Genomic DNA, 15,004 nt, shown 5'->3' with positions numbered 1-15,004 from the left:
CGCTCCGCCCCGGGGCGGTCCCTGGCCGGGTTCCCCCCTCCCGTACAGCCCGAAGGGGCCCTCGCGAGGTCCCACGGGGGTGGGGAACCCCGGGCCTTTGTTTCACCCTACATCCCACACCCCGCCGCCATCAAAACACCCCCAGGGGGTGATGCCCTCAATGTGGGGCTGCAAAACATCAGCGTGCCCCCCCCCATTGTGTGCATGGGGAGGAGGGGATGATGCCACTTGCTGGATGCCATCAATGCCAAAGCACAGGGTGACCAGTGAGCCCCGGATCGGCTTTCACCAGGGTCCCCATTTGTGGGCATCGCACCCCACCACTATCTTTGTGTGGAGAAGATGGCTTTGTGGTGGTCCTTGTTGGTAGCAAAAGGAGATGGTTGTCCCCATTCTGGGCAGAACCAGGGTGAGGGACACGCTGATGGTGGATCCCAGGGTTTGGCGCGAACTCAGGTTTTCCCTACATAGAAGTGAGTGTGACTACACGATGCCAGCACGTGACTCAGGGCTGCTGGGCCCAGCGGGGTGGGTGGCTGCTGCCATTGCCCCCAAGGGGACCTTCACCTTACCCCTACATGGGGAATAAAGGCAGAAGTGCACCCCATGGGCACCCCAACAACATGCTTGAGAGCCAGGAGATGTGCTGGGGTGGCCGAGAGGCTGCTCGGCCCCGGTGCCTCTGCCCTGGCCAAGCCAATGGCTTATTTTTAGCCCTGAGGGACGGGCAGATCCCGCTGCGGGAGGAGGAACCGTCCCGCTGGAGCTGCCTGCGCAGGCGGCAGGGCCGGGGGGAGGCCGGGCGGGCAGCACCCATTCTCCCTGGCTTTAACATTAACCAGACCAGCAGCCCGCGGCGCTGCCAGCGCGGGGGGGCCGGCACCCGGCGCTCCATGGGGCGTCCCCACCGCCTTCCCCGTGACACCTCGGGGTGACCCTCCCCAGCACCGGCGCCCTCCCCCGGCCCCGGAGCCGCGCGGTGACCGCAGCTCTCGCAGGACAGGGTCACGCCAGCGCAGCGGCCGCGGCCATGTGGCACCGGCCCAGAGCTGCCTCCCGACAGAGCCCCGGGCCGCAGCACAGCCCACACGGCCCAGCCCGCTGCCACCCCCCCAGCGCGGCCGGGCGGGGGGGCCTGGGGGTGGCGCGGCCGGGCCGGCTGCGGGCGAGCGACGTGTCCGGGGGGGCTGCGGATCCAGCAGCGTGGGGCCACCAGGGGACCGGTCGGAGAATAGGGGAGGACCTAGGGGGGTCCATCCGCTGCAGGCAGCCCCATGCTGCCCGTGGGAGGAGGCATTGCACGGTCAACACACGGTGCAAGCGGTCCTGCTCTCACACATGGGATCTCTCATGGATGCCACTTGGAGCCACCAGCCTGTGGTCTGCTTCCCCCAAGGCTGTGGCACAGGGACAATAGGGACTGTGGGACCCCCACCAGCACCCCCTCCCCGCACCCCCGGGCACAGGACAGCACAGAGCAGGCAGCTGCCTGCAGCACAGCCTCTGCACGTGCCAATGGCATGGCCAAGCACTGCCAGTGTGGCACGAGGCGAGGTGGCATCGTGGCTCTGGGGACACGGCACGGTGGAGCCGGGCTACCAAGGGGTTGGTGGCCCAGGCAAGTGGATGGCAGTGGGGATGGGACAAGGGGAATTGCACATTGCATGGCCAGGGGGAAGGACGCTGCAGGAAACAGGGTGCAGGGCCACAGCTGGCTGGTCCTGCCTGAGACCCCTGGCTGGGACCCCCACCTGGCCCACTGCAGGGTGCTGGGGGCCAGCAGTCACCCCAAAATGCCCAGAGCGGGTGTCACCACCACGACCTCACAGCGATGCCTCAAGCCATGTACTGGGTGCCCCACAGCCAGGATATCGTGCACCCCCTCTCACCCCGGCGGGGACCCCGCTGGGGTCCCGAAGCCACACTCCCCCCTGCCCCACAACCGTGCTGAGCCCATCGCTGCGGGCGGGCAGCACCAGCATTACCCCACCCCGGCCGCACGCCGGGACCCCCCGGGAGTGCCAGGGCCCCCTCAGCTCCCGCACCCCAGGACCAGGACCGACCCCTCCGCGCCGGGAGCATCCCCCCGGCGGGAGGGCGGGGCCCCGGGGCCAGGGCGGGGGGGTGCGGCCGGGCGGGGCGGCCCCTTTGTTGCGAGCGGCGGGCGGAGCCACCGGAGCCGCCGGAGCCGCTCCGGGCCCGCCGCGGGCGGGGACCCCCGAGCCGGCCCCGCCGCCGAGCGGTGAGCAGCGGGCGGCGCGACGGGGCGGGCGGGGGGCACCGGGCACGGGGGGGGGTTCTGTGCGTGCGTGTGTGTGTGCAAGGGGCTGTGCAGGGGCGGCTGCGTGCGTGCGAGCACGGCTTTGGCGAGGGGGGTTCCTGTGCCGCCGTGCGGCGTGTGCCGGGTGCAGGGGGTGCATGGGGGGGGCGGGTGTCTAGGGGGTCTATAGGGGTGTGCAGGGCGATGGGGCGGAGCGCCTGGGTGTGAGAGTGTGTGCGTGTGCATCTGTGTATGTGAGAATGTGCATGTGTGAGAGTGTGCGTGTATGTACGTGTGTGTGTGAGTGCTCACACGTGTGTGCAGGGAGCCGGCGCAGGGGCGGTGTGAGTGCTCACACGTGTGTGCAGGGAGCTGGCGCAGGGGGTTGTGCGGTGCTGCGGGGCTCTTCCCTCAGGGCTGTTTCCAGGGGTTGTTCCCATGTGCCGGGTGTGTTACACGCAGTCCCCGGCTGGGCTGGGTACGCGGCCACATGGGCCGTGGGGCTCTCACTAGGGCTGTTGTTGGGATTGGCACCCCCAGCCTCAGGCAGCACTGCTGCGGAGGTGCCACAGAGTGGCACGAGAGGCCTGGTACCCCTTTGGGCTCCGTGGGGCCAGCAATGGCTGGGAAGGGGTCAGGACCGCTCAGTTCCTGCACCCTGGTGTGCAGCGGTGCCTGTGCTCAGGCCCACTGTGAGCACTGAGGGGTGCTCACTGGCTGTTTTGCCTTTTGCACCCCAAGAGGTGTCCGATACACAGCAGGGGCCCAGGGCAGCACCCATGAGTCCTGCAGCCATGGGTGCAGGCAGTGGGTGTGTGGGTGCAGGCAGGCGCAGGCACTGGGTGGAAGCTGGACCATGGGGATACCCCATAGTCCTCACATGCAGAAGCAGGGTACAGGAGGCAGTGGGAGCAATGGGATGGGTGCATTTGTGTGGCGCCTGGCAGGCTGGGTCAGGGGATATCCAGTCACTCCATGGGGTGAAGGGGATGCTGTGGGGTGGTGTGGGGCTGGCTGTGTGCTGCTGCTGGACACCAGCACCCTGGTCAGGAGGTCCTGGCAGTAAGGTCAGAGCTGGCTGTGGGGCACAGGGGCAGCCAGACCTGTGTGTCTGCAGAGGGGCAGGGAGCAGGGTTGCAGCCCCTGGGCCTGGGAGGGTGGCACGGCCAGTGCCCATAGGATGGGGAGCATGCCCCAAGGGCCCTGCACCGGGTTTCACCACAGGCTGGAGGCTGCCCCACAGCTGCCCCTCATCCTGCTGGAGGCCTCTCCCGTGGCTGCTGGGGGCAGGAGCAGAGCCGTGTGCGCTGCTCCCTGCCAGCACCCGCAGCACTTGGGTGCCGGGACATGCGGGGTTCCCAGTGCTGAGCAGCGGTGCTGGCAGCATCTGTGGGACCAGCAGGGCCATGGCCTGCGGCTGCAGGTATGTGAATACACGAGGGCTCCCGCTCTGCGCCTGTGCACCGGTGCCGGGGGTGTCTGACAGCCTCCGGGAGAGAGACGAGCCGGGGGTTTGTGAGCCCTGGGAGATGTGGGTCGGAAGGAAGAGCCCGGGGGTGTGGGCTGCACGTGAGCGGCTGCGGGTCTGAGCAGGAGACGTGTCTGTGCTGCTGCCTGTGCTCTGCCTGTGCCGCTGACTTTACTGAGGCAGCAGGAGGAAGGCATGAGCACACAGGCAGCAGCAGCAGTGGGGCACAGGCAGCAGCAGCAGGGTACAGGCAGCCTCAGCCCTGCTCCTCGCAGGCAGCAGCTTCCGTCTCCGCAGCCGCCTTCCCAGGGCCCACTGCCTGCAGGAACAGGGCTGGCGTGGGAATTGGGTGCAGAACCACCCCTGCCCGGTGACCCCAGGCCACGGGGTTTGGAGCTGCACCTCGAGCCGCGGCTGCAGGTTGGGACAGTGGCGGGGCCGCGGTGCTTGTGCATGCAGGTACTTGCACACACGGGCCTGGGCGCGCAGGGCAGGGTGCTGCAGGGTGCCCTGGCAGGGCTGGCAGCCTGCGTGGGCCGGCGGAGGAGATAAATGGGAGTTTGTGGTAAACAGGCCTGGCTGCCAGCAGCGTGGGGAGCGCCGCCACGCTTAAAGGCACAGCTCTGGCCTCGCTCCACTGCCTGTTCCCTACCCTCCCTGCCTGCTCTCCCTGCCTGCCCCCCTGCCTGTACCCTGCCTTCCCCCCCTGCCTGCACCCCGTGCCTGCCTCAAGAGCCTCTGACCTCCCCATGGGGCTCCTGTCGCTGCGTGCCATCAGACAGGGGTGTCACATGGGTGCTCACACGGCCATGCACAGGTGACTCCGGGCCCCCAGGGCCACCCATGGCCCCCCGGGTGCCGCGGGGCAGAAGGGCCGTGGCTGTGGGTGTCTGCCCCCACTCCACGCAGAGTGATGGTGACGTGCTGGGCTCCATGACGCAGAGCCCTGTCCCGTCTGTGGCACTTCCCGGGCAAAGGGTGCTGATAAGGCCGGTGGGGTGGAGCTGGCGGGGCTGTCCCGGTCCCCAGGAAGGGACGTCACCTTTGGGAGCACAGCGGGAGCAGGAAGGGAGCCAGGACACAAGGGAGGCCGAGGCACCACCGGCAGCGCCAGCCCCTGGGCACCAGGTACAGCCGGGGGAGCCGGCACCGTCCGACGGTGTTGCGTGGGCAGAGCACAGGCAGAGCACGGGCAGGGCTGTGCAGGGGCATGGAGGTCACAGAGGGTCCCACCGGTGTGGTGGCGATGGCCGGGGGCACCGGGGCCAGGCATGGCCAGGCAGGGTGCCGTGGAGCTGTGCCTGGCATGGGGAGGCCGGTGGTGGGCAGCCCCGGCCCCGGGGGAGCTGCCGCGGCGAGGGGAGACCCCGTCCCCCCCGTTGCCATGGCAAAATCAGGAGCTGTCATTAATATCGCGTTGCCGTGGCAACCGCTGGACGAGCGGGCAGTTCTGCGGGGTCTGCTTCTGCCGGGGGCTGCGTGTTCCCGCCGTGCGGAGCCCATCGTGGGCCCGGGCAGGGGGTCCTGCTCGGTGCCGTGCCCATGCTGCAGCCCCACCGGGACCACGCTCATCCCGGAGCCCCCTGGGACGGGGCACTGCGGCTGGCAGGGACGCGTCCCGTGTACCTGGGGGCTGCTCTGCGCGGACACCGGTGCCTGTGCGCCTTGCTTCGTGGGGAGGGGGGGCTGGCACAGGCATCCCGCTGCCCGGCTGTGCCGTGTCCCGTGGAAGCCCATCGCTGCTGAGGGAGGGCAGGGAGCACTGTGCGGGCCAGCAGCCACGGCCCCAGTAGAGACCCCGGCCCCGACTGAGACCTCGTCCCGCGGCTCGCAGGGCAGCCGGGGAAAGCCTCTGCGGAGAGTGCAGATGGAGCAAAGCTGGAGCTGGGGGCTGCTGGAGCAGCAGCAGCCCCCAGCACGGCCACCGGCTGTGGCTGCAGCCTTGGGGTGAGCTGTCCCCGGGACAGACAAACCCCCCGGACAGACGGACCGACCGCCGGCATCCCAGGCCGGCCGGTTTCCCCGCTGCAGGGAGGGAGCTGTCGGTGCAGGGACCCCCCCGCCCCCGTGCCGGTACCCGCCGCCGCTGTCGGTGCAGGGGACACACCGTTCCCCCCGCACCGGGACCAGCTGCTGCTGGCCGGGGCTGCCCGGGAGGGGCGGGGGCACGGTACCGGGGTGCTCGCAGCACCGGGAGACCCCCGGGGCCGCCGGGGCAGGGAGGGGAGGGGCGGGGCGGGGGCGGTCCCGGCAGGGAAGCGGCCGCCTCCTCTTCCGAGCTCTTGCTCCGCACGGGTGCAGCCCGGATCGGTACCGGGCGGCTGGGTCGGTTCTGGGCAGCCTGGCCCGGCGGGGTCGGTACGCTTCTGTACGGCGGGGCTCGGTACGGCGGGGCTGTGTCCGTGTTTTGCCGCCCCGCCCCGGTGCCCGCGGACGGGCAGCCCCGGGGCCGGGGCGGGCGAGGGCGGCGCCGGGCGGGCGGCGGGGCCGAACCGAGCCCCGCCGCTAAGCCAGTCTCTCCCCGCAGGTCAGCAGCGCCCGGGCGGCTTCGCGGGAGGCGGCGGAGGCCCGGCGCGGTTCGGTTCGGTTCGCCTCGGCCCGGCCCGGCCCGGCCCGGCCCGGGATGGCGGCGCGGCCGGTGCTGCCGGTCCTGGCGCACTCGGTGCTGGCGGCGTTGGTGCTCTCGGCAGCGCAGGAGCCCGTCCCGCGGGTCAGCCTGCCCTACGGTGAGTGTCCGCGCCCTCGGGGGTGTCCGTCCCGGGGGGCTCCGGCCGGTCTCCGTCCCCCCGCGGTTACCGATCATCCCGCCCAGCCCCGGGGCTCCCCACGCCGCGGGACGGGGCGGCAGCGTGGAAACGCCTTGTGGCAGCCGGCGGTGCTGAGGCTGCACAACACCTCCCAGCCTGCCCGGCACGCCAGGGGGCTGTGGCCGGGGCAGTGGGGTCGCGGCAGTGGGGTGTAGCAGCGAGGGCTGGGGTCGGGCTGCTTGGATGGGGCAGAGCCGCGGGGCTGTGTGTGCTGCAGGCAGGAGCAGGGGTGCATGCAGCTCTGCATCAGGACCCTGCATGGGTCTGGGCCACCCGGGGGTGCTCCTGTCCCCACATCCTGTGTGAGCGTGGGATGAGGTGAGCTAGGCACGGGGCCTCTGCCTGCTTTGCCTGTGGTTTCATCCTTGTTTCATGGGCAGCCAGGCCCCCCCCCGTTCCCACTGTGTCCCTGGGGCTCTTGCTGTGCTGTGTCCGGCCACAGGCTGCTCCAGGACCTGCTGCAGCCCCACCAGCAGCTTGGCTCTGGCAGGGCTCGGGGCTGCGCTGGGGCAGGCACAGGGGGCTGTTGGGCCAGGCAGAGCCCTTCGCAGGGGATATTGTCCTGCAGACAGAGCCCTCTTGCCCTGCAGAGCTCCCCGGGGCTGGCGTGGGGTGGGTGAGCAGCAGGTCACGCTCCATGGGCAGTTCGGGGTCGGCACAAGCAGCTGCTGGGCCCAGCTCCATCGCCCGGCACTGGGGCCGTGGCGCGGTGGGGGCCGCCCATGTGTGTCTGTGGTGGACGCGCTGCCAGGAGGTGGCTAAATCCGGCTGTGGGGCAGCCTGGGAGGGTGCCGTGGTTTGGGCTGCGCTGGCAGCGGGATGGGGGCAGCTGGGAGCACTCCCTGGCTCGGCGCACTGCGGTTCACCAGTGGGGACGTGGCCCGCCACATGCTCCCGTGACCGACAGCCACGGCTGTGGTGGCACCAGCAGATGTGGGACCCGCCGAGCTGGATGGGACGGCCCCGCTCGGCGCAGTGCCATGCCGTGTCACGCCGCGTCGAGCCGCGCTGCCCGGTCCTGCCTGCACAGACCGGTTCTGGCTGAGCTCTGCCCAGCTGCAGAGGCTGCTGTGGCTGCGGGGCTGCAGCTCACGGGCTGTTCCCGGGGTCCTGGTGTGGATCCCAGCGCTGCCGGGGGGCTCGGGCAGGGGGCGCATGCCCAGCACTCTGCCGCTGGCTGCGTGTGCCCGGTGCTGGCTCCTGGGGGCTGCAGCTGCATTGGGATGGCAGTTGGTGGGAGGGAGGAGCTGGGAGCTGCTCCCCTGGAAGTGCTGGATGTGCCTCCAGCAGGTTTGTCTGGAAGAAGCAGGTCTTGTCCTAACAGGTCCCCTGGCAGCCAGCACAGGCTCCTGCAGCTCCCTGGGTTGGGATGGCAATGCGGGGCACAGGGGCCCCCGCTGCCCCTCCACTGCCTGCACTGGGCTGTGCCCACATTGGGCAGCATCACCCTGAAGCTGGGACACAGGACCCCTCGTGGGATGGTGCCCTGGGGAGTCAGCATCATTCTGTGCTGCTGCAGGAGAGCTTGGGCTGGTGCCAGGGCCCTAAGGATGGGGGAGATGCTGCCCCATGCAGCGGTAACTGGGACTTGGGGGGTGACTGGGAGTGGAGAAAGGAGCAGGGTCCTGCCCCGCAGCACTGCTGGCACCGCAGCACCTCACGCCCTCACGCTGGCTTGCACAGAGGAAGGGCTCATGGGAGCCCTGGGGCTGAGCTGGGAGTGGGAAGGGGGTCGGGAAAGGTCGGGGTGTCCCTAGGGCACAGGGGTGTCAGGAGCAAGGGTGTTGGCAGCATGACTCAGGCTGACATGTCCCACTGACACAGCTGTGCCCGTGTGATTCAGAGTGGCTGCGGGAAAGCAGAGGAGAGGAAAGGAGGAGACCGGAGCAGAGCAGAGGAGCGGAGCAGAGGAAGGGCTTCCGGGGCCAGGCCACCCACGCGGGACGGGCACTCTGTGACTCAGCCACGGGAGCCACCCGTTTACCGGTGCAAGCAGCCGGTGCCAGTGCCTGTCCCTCCCTGCCACAAGCTCAGGTGCTCGTGGGGCCAGGCTGGGTCATTTGTGTCACCCATGCCGCAGGGCTGAGCCCCAGGGCTGTGTGTGATGGGACAAGTGCGGCCCTGGCTGCGGTGCCCAGTGCAGGCAGGGCTGCTGCGGCGTATCCCGGGGCTGTGCCTGCGGCCAGGACCAGGCAGTGGCTCTGGCTGCCCCCGGGTGCTACTGTGGCCATGCCCAGTCACTGTGGTGCTGTGTGTGCCAGGGAGAGCCAGGTCCAGCCCTGGCAGCTCCATGTTGAGCAGAGGGTCGGGGCACGAGTGGTGTGTGGGGTCCCCGGGTCCGGGTGCTGAGCGCCGGGGGCTGTGTGAGGCTGATGCCGGTCGCTCTCCCTCCGCAGACTCGGAGGAGCGCGTTGTGCAGCGGTTCGAGGTGCCTGGTGTGACCAACTACACGGCCCTGCTGCTCAGCCCCGATGGCGGCACCCTCTACGTGGGGGCTCGTGAGCTGCTTGTCGCCATCAACACCAGCCGCTTCCAGCCTGGGGCACCGGCACGCAGGGTGAGGATGAGACTGAGCCCTGTGTGGGACCTCGGGAAGGGACAGCTCGGCGCAAGGGTCCCCTCACTGGCAGCGTTTGGGGTCTGTGCAAGCTGCTGCACATTCAGAAGCTGCTTGGGACAGCATGGAGCAGCCGCTGTGGTCATCAGGGCATTTGGCCCCAGTCAGCAGCTGCCTCACTACCATGACTGGGGTGGGGAGGACACTGATGGTGGGCACGAGCTCTGCCAGCCCAGGGAGAGGGTGCATGGGGACCAGCTGGTGCCAGGGAGCTCACAGTGACTGTCCCCTCCCTGCAGCTGCCGTGGAGCGCGGATGGGGAGAAGAAGAGGCAGTGTGTGTTCAAAGGCAAGGACCCACAGGTGAGCCACGCTACGTGCCTGTGCCGTGGCAGGAGCAGGATGTGCTGCGGGGCGTGCAGGCGGGAGGCTGAGCCGGCTGCTCTCACCCTGCAGAGAGACTGTCACAACTACATCAAGATGCTGCTGCAGCTGAACAGCACCCACCTCTACACATGCGGGACCTGCGCTTTCAGCCCAGCCTGCGCCTACATCGTGAGTACGGGCAGCTGGGGCTGGGACGATCCCTGCCGGTCCTGGCAGGGATCCTGGCAGGGTCCTGGCACTGCCGCTGCTGCCGCTCACAGCCCGCTCCTGTTGCAGAACGTGCAGCACTTCAGCCTGGAGCGGGATGCATCAGGGAAGGTGCTGCTGGAGGATGGGAAGGGACGCTGCCCCTTCGACCCTGAGTACCGCTCCACGGCCGTCATGGTCGGTAAGGCCCACCGGGACCCTCGCGCTGCCAGCAGCTCCCGGCTGAACTGGGCTGAGCACGGACCCCAGCGGGAGCGGGCCTGTGCCGGTGGCGCGTGCCGGGTCCCAGCGGGAGCGTCTCTTTGGCAGACGGCGAGCTCTACGCCGGGACTGTCAGCAACTTCCAGGGCAACGAGCCCACCATCTACCGCAGCCAGGAGAGCCGCATCACCCTCAAGACGGAGAACTCCCTCAACTGGCTGCAGGGTGAGAGCCGGGCAGGGGTCTCCGTGCCCCGGGCTGGGGAGGTGTGGGGCCAGTGCTGAGGGTGCCTGTGTCCCCAGACCCAGTGTTCGTGGGCTCAGCCTACCTGCGGGAGAGCCTGCCTGCCGGCAACCCCGAGGGTGACGACGACAAGGTCTACTTCTTCTTCAGCGAGACCGGGAAGGAGTTTGACTACTTCGAGAACACCATCGTGTCCCGCATTGCGCGCGTGTGCAAGGTGGGCGCAGGGCAGTGGGGATGTGCGCAGGGTGTCGCTAGTGGGGTGTGTGGGGATGTGGGACCACCTTGCACACCTCAGTTCCCCAGTTCTGGACACCCAGGGGGGAACCAGTGCCCATGGGAGACCCCTCTGGGGCAGTCATGGCTCCAGATCACCCAGCCCAAGGCTGAGGCTTGAGCCTGCTGCTCCCACCAGCCCCATTGGTGTCAGTGACCCTTCTCCATGTCCTCTGCCCCCTCGCTCAAGGGGACACAACACCTGTCCTCCTCTCGAGTCGTGTTTCCTTTCCCCTGGGCACATCGGAGGCTGCCCACTTGTGCCTCCCCGACACCGGGGCTGCTCTGCCGGGGCCTCGGCGCTGCTGCATGGATGGACAGACAGACAGACCCTGCTCTGCTGTCCTGGCCCATGGGGGTCCTGCTGATGGGTGGCATCGCACCCTGACCTGCTGTGCCGCGCAGGGGGACCAGGGCGGGGAGCGTGTGCTGCAGCGGCGGTGGACGACCTTCCTGAAGGCGCAGCTGCTCTGCTCACACCCCGAGGACGGCTTCCCCTTCAACGTGCTGCAGGACATCTTCGTGCTCACCCCAGCGGAGCTGCGCTGGAGGGAGACGCTCTTCTACGGGGTCTTCACCTCGCAGTGGTGAGCGGCGAGCAGGGGCTGCAGGGCGGGAGGCTCCACAGAACCAGGGTGCCTGATCTCTGCCTCCCCCTGGCAGGAACAAGGGCGGGCTGGGCAGCTCGGCCGTGTGCGCCTTCCCCATGCGCAGCGTGCAGCGAGCCTTCGCTGGGCTCTACAAGGAGGTGAACCGCGAGACGCAGCAGTGGTACACGGACACCGGCCCCGTGCCAGAACCCCGGCCGGGCACAGTAAGTGCCTCCTCGAAGCCTGCCTGAGTGCAGGATGTAGGGCAGCCCGCCGTGCTCTGCCTCCCATGCCCTGACCGAGCCCCATCCTCTGTCCCCAGTGCATCACCAGCCACACGCGGCACCTGAAGATCAACTCGTCCCTCCAAATGCCGGACCGGGTGCTGAACTTCATCAAGGACCACTTCCTGATGGACAGCGCGGTGCGCAGCCAGCCGCTGCTGCTGCAGAGCCGCCTGCGCTACCAGCAGATCGGCGTCCACCGCGCGCAGGGCCTGCATGGCACCTATGACGTCCTCTTCCTGGGCACGGGTGGGTGCCGCCATGGGGCGGGGGCTGGTGCTGTGGGTGCCCCTGGCCCTCCTTAGCACCGTCCTTGTGTTTGCAGACGACGGGCGCTTGCACAAGGCCGTGCGTGTGAACCATGGGGTGCACATCATCGAGGAGATCCGCCTCTTCCCTGCCAGACAGCCCATTCTCCAGCTGCTGCTGGACCAGGACCAGGCAGGAGCCGGGCACGGGCACGCTGGGTGTGGGATGCTGTGGGGCAGCCCCTGTTAGTGGGGTGGGGTCTGCAGGAGCCCCTCCTGTGCATGGCTCCTGCTGACCCTGCTGTGTCCTCTCCTTAGGGCCTGGTGTATGCAGCCACCTACACGGCAGTGGCTCAGGTGCCCTTTGCCAACTGCAGCCTGTACCGCAGCTGTGGGGAGTGCGTGCTAGCACGAGACCCCTTCTGTGCCTGGAGCCGGGGTGCCTGCCGCAGGGTCACCGTGCACCCCCCAGCACACCCCCAGTGAGTGCTGCACCCCCTGAACCCCTTCTGCATCCCCTGCACCGTGCACCACCCCACTGCAGCACCCTGCAGCACCCCACTGCCCTGACCCCTCTCTGTCCGCAGTCTCTGGGCACAGGACATCGAGGATGCTGACACGGAACGGCTCTGCCCGCTGCCCAACGCCTCACAGCCGCGTCCCCGCATCCTCCTGCCCCCAGGTGAGCTCCTGCCGTGGGGCTGCTGCCAGCCCGGGGTGTCCCAGTGCTCCCATCACTCAGCATCCCCATCCCCTCACTGACGTGTCCATGGTTTGTGTCCCTGCAGCCTCGGGCGCCCCGTGCCAGCGGGTGCTGCTGCCGCCCAACGCGGTGCGGCCGCTGCCGTGCCAGCTGCTCTCCAACCTGGCCTCGCGGCACTGGCTGCACCACGGGGAGCCCGTCAACGCCTCCTACCTGGTGCTGCCTGACGGGGCGCTCATCCTGGTGGGCAGCCCCGAGCGCGCGGGCACCTACGAGTGCTGGTCACTGGAGGAGGGATTCCGCAAGCTGATGGCCAGCTATTGCGTGAGCGTGCAGGAGCTGGCCCGCGCGCCGCCGGACCCCAGCAGGAAGGCGGCCACCGGCCGGGACGCCCTGGAGACCGTCAGCACGTCGCGCAGCACATCGGCAGTGGGCAGCGCCGCGGCACGGCTGGACGGCAAGACCTACTGGACCGAGTTCTTGGTGATGTGCGTGCTCTTCGCTGCCACCGTCCTCGTGCTGGCCCTCTTCCTCCTGCACCGGCACCGTGATGGCATGAAAGCCTTGCTGGAGCCCGGCGACCCCGGCCGGCACCAGAAGCCGCCCCGCAAGCCGGTCGAGAGCCTGCCCCTGAATGGCAGCAGCCTGCCCAGCGCAGCGCCTGAGCACAAGGGCTACCAGGCCCTGCAGGACAACTATATTGTGAGCACCCCTGTGCATGAGCCCCCCGGCCCCCAACGCGCCTTCTCTGAGTCGGAGAAGAGGCCCCTCCACGTCCGGGACAGCTTCGTGGAGGTGTCTCCCGCCTGCCAAAGACCCCGGGTGCGCCTGGGCTCCGAGATCCAGGACTCAGTGGTGTGACGGGACAGGAGCCAAGCCCAAGCCCGACACCGCCTCTGCTCTGCTGAGCCGTTCGGACCACAGCCGGGTCCGTGTTGTCTGTGTGTGCATGCCCAGACCCCGGCCCCGCTCCAACGCGGGGGCTCGGCTGCCCTGGAGCTCCCGGGCATCACCTCGGCTGCTCTGGCTCTGGGAGTGAGGGGCGCCACGTGCCTTCCGGGGGCCTGCAGGACGTTCCCCCCAGGGGAGATGGACACAGTGCCTCGCCCTGGCTCTGTGGAGCCCCTCTATGCAGAGGGCAGGAGGGGTGGCCACGGCCCCTCGCGCCCCGACTCACTGTGATGTGCCGGTGCAGGACCGGCGCCAGGCGCGTGGCCGGGCATGTGCTGTGTGTCTGTGCTTGGTTCGTTTTTAATACGTTGGAAATGTGAATCGTGTCCTGGGCCGGGGCTTGCCCCGCACCCACGTGCGTGTGCAGAAACGTCTGTGGTTTTTATATAAAGTTCAAGTGTCTCCTTTGGACCGTGTGTGGTGCTGCGGCGGCACCGGCCCACGCCTGGGAACCATGTCCAGCTCTCATTGCGGATGGGGGAAAGCCTGCCCCTGGCTGGCTGCTCCTCAGCCTGACAGGGATGGACAGACACACGGGGCAGGAGGGATGTGCTGTTGGTCAGATCTGGTCTGTGAAGTTCCCGTGTGCTTGGCTGTGTGTTGGGCTGGGGCAGTCGAGGCTCTGCAGGGATGCGGCTGTGTGTCATTGCAGCGATGCTGCCAGGGCTGGTGCAGGAGGGTCCCTGTGACCCTGCTGTCAGGTGCTGTGCATCACAGCAGCGAGCTCGGGCAGTGCTCAGTTCTTCTGGGGCTGTGCTGCGGCGAGGAGGCTGTGGGAAGTCTGGTGGGACAATGCTGCAGAGCGACGGATGATGCTGTCCCAGCACCACGAGAAGTGGAGGAAGACTGAGGTGACCACAGTGGGTGCCATGGTGCTGGGAGTGGGGCAGCCTGCGGCAGGAGCGTGGCTGTGGCAGCCCCTTACACAGGACCAGGGTGCCCTTTCCCCATCTGCATGGTTGCAGGCAGACCCCCGCCGCTTTGCCAGTGGATTTGGCTCCATGAGGGCTGATGGCTGAGACAGCGGTGTGGCAGCACTCATGAGCCCTCACACACCCTCGTGCCGGGGCAGCACAAGCACGGGGCTGGGGGAGCAGCGTGTGGAGGCAGGAACCCCTCCAGGGCCCGGCGCTGCCGGCTCCCGGCTGGACCAGTGCACCTGGCTTCCTGCCCAGCCTGTTCTGGGACATCAAAAAAGCCACCGGAGGCGTTGGCTGGTGCGGTGCCAGCAGACACGGCCCCCAGGGCTGCAGATACCATCAGCACCGCGGGCACCGAGCTGGAAGGGCCGGCACCCCCGGGAGCGAGGAGCCGGCGCGTGAGAAACGGCTGCGCTGGTGCCGTGAGGCAGCCATGAGCCACTGCACCGGTGAGACAGACCCAAGCACAGACACCAGCTCCAAACCTGCAGTCCTGATCCAGCTCTGGGGTAACAGCACAAGAGGGATGTGGAGCTGTTGGAGCGAGTCCAGAGGAGGCCCCGGAGCTGCTGCGAAGGCTGGAGCAGCTCTGCTCTGGAGCCAGGCTGAGAGAGCTGGGCTGGGGCAGCCTGGAGAAGAGAAGGCTCCTGAAGGGGAGACCTTAGAGCAGCTCCAGGGCCTAAAGGGGCTCCAGGAAACCTGGAGAGGGGCTTTGGACAAGGGCCTGTAGGGACAGGCCAAGGGGAATGGCTTTAACCCGCCAGAGGGGAGACTGAGATGAGCTCTGAGGCAGAAGCTCTTCCCTGTGAGGGTGCTGAGGCGCTGGCACAGGGTGCCCAGAGAAGCTGTGGCTGCCCCATCCCTGGCAGTGTTCAAGGCCAGGTTGGACACAGGGGCTTGGAG

General features: G+C 68.6%; 1 protein-coding gene across 4 annotated transcripts; it reads left to right on the top strand.

The window, feature by feature from the left end:
* The first annotated feature begins 2,184 nt into the window (after positions 1-2,184).
* SEMA4B (semaphorin 4B) lies at positions 2,185-13,592 on the top strand. Of its 4 annotated transcripts, none has more exons than XM_030497864.1 (15): positions 4,504-4,856; positions 6,256-6,454; positions 8,932-9,092; positions 9,392-9,454; positions 9,548-9,646; positions 9,755-9,866; positions 9,995-10,111; positions 10,189-10,346; positions 10,811-10,992; positions 11,069-11,219; positions 11,318-11,528; positions 11,605-11,720; positions 11,846-12,009; positions 12,115-12,209; positions 12,316-13,592. In XM_030497864.1, exons 1-15 carry the CDS (start codon positions 4,572-4,574, stop codon positions 13,089-13,091), a joined length of 2,889 nt encoding a protein of 962 aa, XP_030353724.1. In that variant the 5' UTR covers positions 4,504-4,571; the 3' UTR covers positions 13,092-13,592. The 4 variants fall into 4 exon arrangements, with proteins under 4 accessions (XP_030353728.1, XP_030353724.1, XP_030353725.1 ...); XM_030497865.1 differs by lacking the exon at positions 4,504-4,856 and adding an exon at positions 5,984-6,111; XM_030497868.1 differs by lacking the exons at positions 4,504-4,856; positions 6,256-6,454 and adding an exon at positions 2,185-2,242.
* Positions 13,593-15,004: the final 1,412 nt, after the last annotated feature.

The sequence above is a fragment of the Strigops habroptila genome, chromosome 9 (genome assembly GCF_004027225.2).
Source record: "Strigops habroptila isolate Jane chromosome 9, bStrHab1.2.pri, whole genome shotgun sequence".
Taxonomy (NCBI): domain Eukaryota; kingdom Metazoa; phylum Chordata; class Aves; order Psittaciformes; family Psittacidae; genus Strigops; species Strigops habroptila.
The sequence above is the reverse complement of the archived record's forward strand: the minus strand, read 5'-3'. Positions and strand labels throughout refer to the sequence as shown.